Consider the following 10,372-nt stretch of genomic DNA (forward strand, 5'->3'; position numbering starts at 1 on the left):
GTGCAGACTGTGAAGCGGAGTAAAATTAAAAACAGTTTCTGAATTACAGTATTATTTAGTTAAAAAAAAAGGTTAATTTGTACTTCATTGGTCACGTTATAAAGTAGATTTGGCAACACTTAATAATAATAATAATGGTCAATACAAAGAGAAAGTCAAAGTCATTATGTCCATGGCTCCTGATGTGAAGGAAGCACCGTTAAGTGGATGGCCAAATGGTGCCTTGCCCAGAGTTTAAGTGCAGCCCAGGCCTGCCCTCGCTTGTGGGAGTAGAGAGAGGCTCCAGTAGTTTGAAACCATAGGATGCAAATGAAGATTAAATGGGCCAAGTTTCGCTTACTCTCAAAATGACAATGAGAATGGATTCTTATGGTTAACACTAAAATGGTTGTTGTTTACCACAAAATAGTTCACCTTAGTTGCAAATGGAAAAATGTGGTTTAGTTATATGTTTAGTTACCATTATATTCACCGTTTTGACAGGAGATACTACGTGGAGAAAGCAGATGTAATACATTTTAATCATTGAATGGGACTGACAAAGAAATGCAAAGGACAGAAGAGCCTGAGTCACACAGTGAAGTAAAGCAGAGTAATACGGCAGGATATTAAATGGGATTTCAAGAAAGGGAAGAGGAAATGACACAAATGGCATTGCTTGCGTCTCATCTTGAGCTCACAGAACTCAATGTACTCATGTCACACAGACAGAGTTATTCACTCCAGACCCCAGAACAGAAACCCAAGGCATTTATGCAGTCTGGATGTCATACAAAAACACAACTGCACGGAGCTGGTGTTACCTATTAAGGCTCTGTGTAAATGTTTGCATCATTAGGAGTGTCGCTAATATAATGCATTAAGTGAGGCATTAACGGGCAATTAAAGATCAAGTTAAACCTTGAAAAGAGACACCTAAAGGTAATAAGCACAGACAAAAGAAGCGTTTTGAAAGCAAACCTGCAGTACTTGTAGAATAAACCACTGCAAGAACATAGTGGATACACAAAAGTGACCAAGAAAAGAAAATACTTCAACAAATTATAATACCTGAATCATTTCGAAAAAGCTATTTGATAAACGGCAGAAATTTCAATAAATCAAATACAAGGCACAAGCAAATAGTTCCTAAGCTTGAAGTAAGAAATGTTCACTACATTCATAGAAATGTGCCAAAACTGGATGTACTGTTAATGATAGAAACATTTTACTTTATCGAACCATAATTGTTATTGGGGACAACTGACTGTCACTCCGGTTTCTTTAGGTCCACATGCTCCTACGTGCATACAATATGCATGAGGTTAGGATTCAAGCTCTAGATTACATTCACTTTCTTAGCAGTGGTATTGACAGCACATTACAATACTCAACCACTTACATTCTTTGATGGAAAGTAAAAAGCTACGCTAATGTTCAAAATTTTGGGGTCTGTGATTTGTGTTACAAAAGACTTCTATTTCAAATGCTGTTCTTTTCAGCTTTGTTCATGAAATAATCCTGACAAAACTGCATGACGCAAGTAGCACAACTGTTCGCAACATTGACAATAAAAATGTTTCTTGAGCACTAAATTATTTATATATATATATATATATATATATATAGGGCTTGCCCCCTAATAGTCGACTAATCGTTAGACGACCAGAAGAGGCTTGGTCGACCAAAATGTTCTTAGTCGCATAAAAAAAAAAAAAATCCACAGGCAAAGTACTACAAAGATTCTACGTTTATTTGTGTGCAAACAAATTAAAGCAAACGGGATGCACATTCTGCCGTCTCGGTCTCTGTTAACTTGAGCATGAAACTCTTATTAGCGCTGTTATTTAGTTGAGTTTTTCCGTAAATTCCATGCATTACCATTTGAGATTGAAACATAGTCTGAATTTGGTTTACCAATAAAATGCATTTATTCTATATTTGACTTTTGAACGATATGTGCACGTATCTATCAGGTGATCGCTGCCCAGTAGCCTATGTCTGCATTCACCTCCACTCTTCACTTTGTTCTGGAGTAATCTGGAAATGTTCGCGCAAATAACAATATTCTATAAGTAAAAATGTCCGCAATTCTGAGAGAGAAGGGCTCAAAAAATGAAAAACTTCAAATACAAACAACAGAAAAAAACAACATAAGTTAATCAGTAAACTCCCCAGCTATCAGGTTATTTTACTAAAGCTGATGATGGAGTGGAAGTTGTTGGAACAGCAAGAGAACCGGGCACATGGAGCAGATAAATACAGTGTCATCGTCCACACAGATTTTAGGTTAGTTTGATTATTAACTGGAATTCTTTTGTTTTTGAACAAACTATATTCGTTTAAGGGTTGGGAGATAATCCGGTAGAAATACATCAATCGTTGATTGAAGTGTGTCATGATGTGTGTCAATTCATTCTGGTAAATACGTGCATTAAGACCATTTCAGCCTGATTCGTGTGGCGCGCACTTGCTCGTATAACGACTGACTAAACTTTCGCTCCTTGTGCTTAAACGTTCAAATACACATAGTTATGTGTCAAAATGCCCGTCTTTGCGAGTATCCTCATAAACACAGTTATTTGTGTCTTAAATGAACGTTAATACTTAAAGATAAAGCATGTGTAGTGTTAGGCTAGGCCTATATGAGATCCTGGATTATATGATGAGATCTTAAAAGGATAGTTCACCCAAAAATGAAGATACCAGTAACCAGTTTCTGGTCCCCACTGACTCCAATAGTGTATTTTTTTTCATATATGGAAGTCGTGAGGGCCCAGCAACTGTTTGGTTACCAATATTGTTCCAAATATATTATTTTGTGTTCAATAGCATGAAGGAATCTCATACAGGTTTAGAACATCAACAGAATTCTCATTTTTGGGTGAACTATTCCTAAAATTGCCTAAATTCCTAAAGTAGCCTAATATAGCTGTTGTTGCCATTTGTGTCAATAATGTAAATCAAACATCAGAAAGAAAATCACTTACTGTCCTTGACTGAATCACTTTTGTAAAATAAATAAGAATGAATGTATATTGAATTTATACAGTGAAGACTATTCAGTCTATTTGCACATTTTCTTTATACAATATAATATTTATTATTCAGTGTTTTAAGTTTTTCAAGTAGGCCGATTTTTTAAATAATCTTTGTTCTGTTGTGGCCTAATTTGTGACTGTTTACTTGTCTTCAGTAAGCTTATTTTTACTTAGGCTAGTATTCTTTTTTGTGATATTGAAATTGGTAAGAAAAATTATGAAATTTCAGTGCATCGAGAATTTTGATATGGGATAAAAATCCTATTTAAAGCTTTATAATACATATATATATATATTTTTTTTCGTGAATGTATTGTGACAGGTTTGTACATAATGGATACTTGTCCTTGTGTTGTATACACACCTTCTGTGAAAATGAATTTCCTCTCTGAGGACAAATAAAAATGATCTATATATCATTGTTGTGATGGGGGGTCCTGCAGTAAGTCATAGCCCCGGGGCCCAGTGCGGTCTTAATGCGGCCCTGATGTAGGCAATTGAAGGCTCATTATAATGATTTAAACAGTTTATTAATAAACGTGCGATTAGTCGACTAATGCTTCAAATGAACGACTACTAGTTGACCAGAAAAATCCTTAGTCGAGGGCAGCCCTATAATATATATTAAAATAGAAAGAAATAGTTTACATTATAATAATGCCACAATTTTACTGTATCTTTGATCAAATAAATTCAGCCTAATAGACATAATTGTATTATTTTAACTTATTTCAAAAACATTCAAATAAATCTTACTGAACCCAATCTTTTGAACTTTAGTGTCTCCGTTTAGTGTTTATTTACGTGCAGGCCATGGGTTAATGGCTACAATAGTCTACAAACAAAAAAATTAAATAACTCACAGGACTACACTGCAAAGCAACATGCACAGATCCAAACTTTTTAAGACAAGTTAAAAAAAAGTCAAAATGCTAATTTGAAAGTGAAATTCGCAAATGGCTCAAATTCGATGCCAAAAAAGTGTTTTTGTTATACATACATGCAACAATGACCCATCTGTGTCTGTGGCAGTCAGTGTAAATGCAGCCATGTAGCCCAATCAGAATAGCTGAGATGCAATGCATGTCTGAAAGGTAAACAGCAGGGGGCAGAGTGGAGCGACTAACTCTAAAGTAACAAAAACAAAAATAACTTCGGCTCAAATTTGCTCTTAGCAGCAATGGCTGTCAGGTCCACTGCTAATTAAATCACAGCCCTGAGTAGAGTGGTTCATTACTGGAATAGATTCGTGCAGTTATCCTGATACAAAAGTACCTTCATACATGCAAGTAAAGCTTATCTTTGTAATGTATATTTTCTCCTCATTCATTTTCATTAAACGAGTTTTGCTTTGAAAATCAATGTTGAATGCAATTTAGGACTCCATGAGGTCAAAACATTTATAGGAAAAAGAATTAAAGATACACCTAAAAAATTAACGTATTGTGGTAAGCTTATCAAATCAAAACTTGACAAGTTAAAATTGTCAATTGAACTTACCCTTCGTTTAGATTTCCATTTGATTGCTTTCAAATGCTGGGTAAGATTTTATTTTATTACTCCATTTTATTTTTACAGCGTGATACTTCAGTAAAATACTTGCTATTCACTTCGATAAGTCTGAGGGATGTTTTCTTTACCCAGGAAGAACAAGAGCCAGGCATACTAGATGTTTAATCATTTTCTGGATTTAAATCTAGTAAAATAATAATAATAATAATAATAATATTTGTGCCATAATCTTATATGTAATGCATGCAGCCATTATCACATTTTTCCTGCATGCCATGCAGCTCTAATATGGAAAAAAAAATATATATATGTATGTTAAATATGTACTTTTATATGCTTAAAGTGGTAAGGATATCAATTCTAGGTGATACAGCCATTTAATTTTCTTCTTAAAAAGTCACAGCGCAACTTTAGTTTGTAGCCATCCAGACTACTAAGATTAAATGTAAACGGATAATAAGTGATTTAACTATATATAATCTGAATAATGCTAATGAATCTTACTGTCCTACAAGAACTCACAGCACATTATTCAAAAACAATAAAAAAAAGAGAATGAATTAACACCAAAGAGAGAGATAAAGGAAGCACACTGGAAAGGGCACGTGAGAAAAAAGTGGTAGATTAAAGCGCTAACAGGAGGTGCCAAAACTATAAGTACTGATTTTATCAGGATAAGGTGGACAATTAAGTGCTTGGTCATGTTCTGCATTAAAAACCAATGATAACTGCTGCCGTTTAATGGGGTCACGCTACATTTTAAGATGGGTGGGGCCTGGTGGGGGCTCCCCAATGCCTAGAGCCCTGAGATTATGACATTCCAGCAAGAAGCTGTCTAAATCTGCCCCACTCACTAGTGGATTGCTAAAGAAGAGGTTCTGATCTGGAGGCAAATCTCCATCTGACCCCCAGTCGGAGTCGGAATCGGAGCTGCCGTCAGCCGAGCACTCTGTGGCTGTGGGCGGATAGCTGAGCTGCTCCAGCTGCTCTACCAGATCGTTGAACTGCATGGCCGAACTGTCTTCTGAACGCACTGAATACGCAGGGAAGTTAACCATCGAGCTGGCCTCAGATAGGTTCTCAGAACCAGGCAGACGTAGGGAGGATGAGGAGTCGGGACCTCCGAAACCAAGCGAGAGCGAGTCGCCAACAGAACCTAGTGGAAGGTTATCCAGCGAGCTACACTCGGAGCGGTTGTTGACCAGAGAACTGGTCTCGGATCGGCCGAAAGCACTTTCAGGGAACGCGTTAGCGTTGCCGTTGAGGTCCTCGAGGCTGAGAACGTATGTAGCGGGCTGAACGCCATATTCGAACCTCCCAGGACTCTCTTCGTCAAACCCGTAACCGTAGGCCTCCGCACCGCCAGCGTAAAATGAAATTTCAGCCGGATCGTCATCTATATACTCTTCGCTAACATGCAGCTGCGTGCAGGATATCGGGATCTGGTATGACAGTTGTTGAACGCGCATTAACTCTGCCTCAAACGCTTCAGGTGTGAGGAAGCCCGTTTTCGCCACACTGCTTACGCCACTCACCCCTACTCGCTCGCTATCCTCATTGCCATTTTGGGAGGGCCGTACACTAGGGGAACTACTCTCTACACACACAAATGAGGGGCCGCAGTCTCCTGCTGCCTGGCTATGAGTGGCACCTGGGAAGGCGTAGGTGGATTGGGAGTTGGTCTTGATGGAGTCCTGCTGCATTGGGCTGGGGGCTCTGGCGGATTGCTGCGTCTGCTGGAGATGCACAGGCTGGTTCGGGGTCTCCATCCGCATGGGTGAGCTGGGGGCATGCAGGGAGTGGACGGAGGCGGTGACAGAGGAAGGAGGTACTGGAGACCTTAGACTGTCGTTAAAACACAGATTCTGAAACGGATGGGTAAGGTAAAGAGAGTGGATGAAAACAGAAATCAGTTATTGTTCTTCATATTGGTATTGACAGTCGAGAGATTGATCTAAGACTCTACTGACCTGTTTTGGCACATCAGAAGCCAAGGAACGTGTCGACATGCGAATCTTACTGTTCCTCCTGTAAAAACAGCATAATCAGTGCAAAGACAAACAAGCACCACATCAAAGGGGTTAACAAAGGATGGTCCAGTATACAGTATAAAACTGCTTTCAGGTGAAACTTTGAAAGAAATATTTACCTCTGGTAAGGAGTTCTTCTCAACCCGCTGTCCCTCACGTACTCAACAAGCTGCTTCTGTGTCCTCCCACTGTCACATATACACAATGCTTTTTAACAAACCAAGTAAAAGCTACAATTTGTAAAAAGTTTCAAAGAAAAGCTGTTTTTTTTTAATAGAAATCTATAGTAATCATCAATTTAATGTGACGTTGCTAAATAAAAGTATTAATTATACTGACTCCAACTTTTAAATGGTAGAGTACCTCACAATATATGAAAAATTACAACAAAAAAAAACAACTAAATATACTAAATACTAAAACCACTACAAAAAAAACTTCCAAAAATCTTATATTTGAAAAGTAATGTACAGTGCATTGCAAAAACGTTATAAATATCAATAAATAGTTGAAAATTTTTTTTTATCACATTTTGGATAATGTTTATGGAGTACTGAAAAACTTTATAGTTCCTTATGTAATCACCTAATGTTAAGTGCAGAGTTACAGATATTACCCAGTTGTACATTACTGTAATTGCACTGATAGTAATTGTGAACCTTTGGTACCGAAAAACTCATTTTGTGACAAACATTTCTGAAAGTAATGCGAAGATTTAGTTAGTTCATTCAGTGAAGGCTTTCTCTGACTGATTTAACTAGTAAGTCTGTTATAGTGGTTGCGCTGTATGTTTGTTTTTGCTTTGAACTCACAAGGACAGTCTAGAAAGACAAGGACAGTTCTTAGAAATACTAAGAACCAGCACTAAGAAGCAGAACAGGAAACACTACAATGACCACAACAGAAAAAATATTTAAACATTTCTTCTGGTACATCACATTAAATAATATATCGCCCACATCAATATAATCACACGTGTGCACCTGTATCTGAAGGAGGATCCTCTGCTGAAGAAGATGGCTTTGGATTTGGGCTGAGGCTGATCTAACAGACGGAAAAACGAGTGATGCTCCACACAGTTCTTCCAGAAGATCTTACACTGATCTCGACTGCCCATTAGAAATTCCAGCGTATCCTGATGAGGACCCTGTGAAACGAAAGGTTGATCAGTCACTGAGAAAAGATTGAACTTAAGAACTTCCATCTCAGATGAAAGGCAACAAGAGGAAGCATATGGTTTTGATTCTTAGCACTCCATGTAATTGATCCCGACAGAATAACAAATGTCACCCTGAATACATTTAAAATGTTTACACGGGGTAAGAGACGGATGGCCCCATCCAACCAAGCTCCTGAGCTTGTACATTTTACTTCTACACTTGAATCTGTATGTTCCAGGAATCCACAGACTGATTTCACAGCATTGTATTTCTCCAAAATTGTCTATTTTGTTGGAGGTATGTATTAACAGTCTTTGTTGTCATATTAGACTACATTCTGTCCCCTTTGAATTGAGGCAGTGTGTCTACATGTTTGTATATGTACATATAATAATATTAAATAACAATATATAATGTAAATTTGATACCCACATGAACTTCTGGGTGCAATTTAATTAAAAATTGTTTCCTCTTGAAGCTCAGCTTCCGAATTTTAGACCAGTTGAAGGTGTTAATTTTGGTGTGGCCCTGGGGAAAAAAAAAAAGATAAATAAAAAACAAAAACATACATATATACATGTATGACCACACAACAGCTGAATTTTATATGAATGTACTGCAATAATAATCATACATTAAAATGCACTAATAATATGACTAAAATAGAGAACGATATGAAAATCAATTATATTCAGTAAGACAATAAATTTGTGCATGTACCTGAAAGACCTGCAGGCCCATGTGTGCGACAGCCAGGTTGATCTTGGTGCCTTCTCGGTCAGCGGCAGGATGAAAGCGAACCCCATACATCTCCAGTTTACGAGCGATCTCAAGAACCTGGAAATCTGTTTCTGCTGGGGTCTGCCCACTACAGGCGAGGAAGCAAAGACAAATAATGTAGAAAATATTTAACAAATGAAACGCAGTACCACAGCAAAAAGAATTCAAAGGAAAATGTGGAGTGGTAAAGCATATTTTGTAGCCTAGAATAACATTTATGGCACAATTTAAAAGACAAACATCTTCTGTACTCACTAGGCTTGCCGCGATAGACAGTGCTGACGGTGATATCGGTGTTAGGCCGCAACACCGGTTGTCACTTGCCCACCGCGGCACCGACCCCCACCGACGTTTTGATTTTTTTATAGTAATAAAAATTATTTAGTTCAGTAAAAGAACAGACACTACAATTAAAAACTGAACGCGGCTGTACGCGAACCTCAGTCGCATCACAGATCAGATTTCATTTATCCAGTGAGGAGAGTGAGTCGAGCTGACTGCCTGGCGCTTTTAAGTTATTTAAAAGCGAAGGAAAGCGAGGAAAAGAGGGGAAATTCAAACGAACTAAAAACGAACAATTGCTTTATGCCGAATTGCCGCTATTTAAAAGTGAAAGTAAAATGCACACACAGCTTTTACAAGCTATTTAAAAGCGAAGGAAAGCGAGGAAAAGAGGGAACACCCCCGCCCCCGCGGTGATACCGGTATTACCGGTGTTGTCACACGTCGATTAACCAGTGGGAAACAGAATATCAACCAAAAAATCCAGAAAAAACACATTATATAAAGGTCAGAAATTTATTTGCATTTCAGTGAGTGAAATAAGTATTTGATACTCTACCAACCAGCAAGAATTCTGGCTCCCACAGACTGGTTATGTGCCCATGTGGAACACAGATTAGTCCTGACACTTTAAGAAGTTACTCCTAATGTAGGTGTAGAAGACACCTGTCCACACAATCTGTATCTTCCATTCCAACCTCTCCCACCACCATGGGCAAGACCAAAGAGCTGTCAAAGCATGTCAGAGACAAGATTGTAGATCTGCACAAGGCTGGAATGGTCTACAAGGCCATCAGCAAGAAGCTTGGTGAGAAGGAGACAACTGTTGGTGCGATTATTCGGGAATGGACGAAATACAAAACAACCATCAATCGGACTCGGTCTGGAGTTCCGTGCAAGATCTTGCCTCATGGGGTAAGGATGATCATAAGAAAGGTGAGGGATCAGCCCCGAACTACACGGATGAGCTTGTTAATGATCTTAAGGCAGTTGGGACCACAGTCACCAAGCAAAACATTGGTAACACAATACGCCGCAATGGACTGATATCCTGCAGCGCCCGCAAGGTCCCACTGCTCAAGAAGGCACATGTACAGGCCTGTTTAAAGTTAGCCAAAGAACATCTAAATGATTCAGAGAAAGCTTGGGAGAAAGTGATGTGGTCAGATGAGACCAAATTTGAGTTCTTTGGCATTAACTCGACTCACCGTGTTTGGAGGGACAAAAATGCTGACTATGACCCCAAGAACACCATCCCTACAGTCAAGCACGGAGGTGGAAACATTATGCTTTTGGGCTGTTTTTCTGCTAAGGGTACAGGACGACTTTGCATTTTGTTGGTTGGAATTCTGTCTCTATATGTTAAAATAAACCCATAAAAATTACAGACCCTTCATTTCTTTGTAAGTGGGCAAACTTACAAAATCAGCATGGGATCAAATAAATATTTTCCCCACTGTACATACTGTTTCAAATCAGCTTTGCAGAAAAATACTTGTTTCAATGTTTATACATAAATACATACATACATACATACAGGTGCATCTCAATAAATTAGAATGTCATGGAAAAGTTCATTTATTTCAGT

The 10,372-nt window shown here is 38.3% G+C and overlaps 1 protein-coding gene across 5 annotated transcripts in view; it reads right to left on the reverse strand.

The window, feature by feature from the left end:
- The window catches only part of LOC107694112 (FERM, RhoGEF and pleckstrin domain-containing protein 2-like), a 64,035-nt gene that overhangs the window by 18,720 nt on the left and 34,943 nt on the right, over positions 1-10,372 (reverse strand). For all 5 annotated transcript variants that reach the window (XM_016493710.1, XM_016493707.1, XM_016493708.1 and 2 more), the window contains exons 8-13: positions 8,443-8,590; positions 8,155-8,250; positions 7,546-7,709; positions 6,682-6,750; positions 6,503-6,560; positions 6,184-6,397 (exon numbers count right to left, since the gene is read on the reverse strand). In XM_016493710.1, the coding sequence (XP_016349196.1) occupies positions 6,184-6,397; positions 6,503-6,560; positions 6,682-6,750; positions 7,546-7,709; positions 8,155-8,250; positions 8,443-8,590 (749 nt within the window). The remainder of the gene's footprint in view (positions 1-6,183; positions 6,398-6,502; positions 6,561-6,681; positions 6,751-7,545; positions 7,710-8,154; positions 8,251-8,442; positions 8,591-10,372) is intronic.

Source organism: Sinocyclocheilus anshuiensis, unplaced genomic scaffold (assembly GCF_001515605.1).
Source record: "Sinocyclocheilus anshuiensis isolate Anshui unplaced genomic scaffold, SAMN03320099.WGS_v1.1 scaffold1530, whole genome shotgun sequence".
Classification (NCBI taxonomy): Eukaryota; Metazoa; Chordata; class Actinopteri; order Cypriniformes; family Cyprinidae; genus Sinocyclocheilus; species Sinocyclocheilus anshuiensis.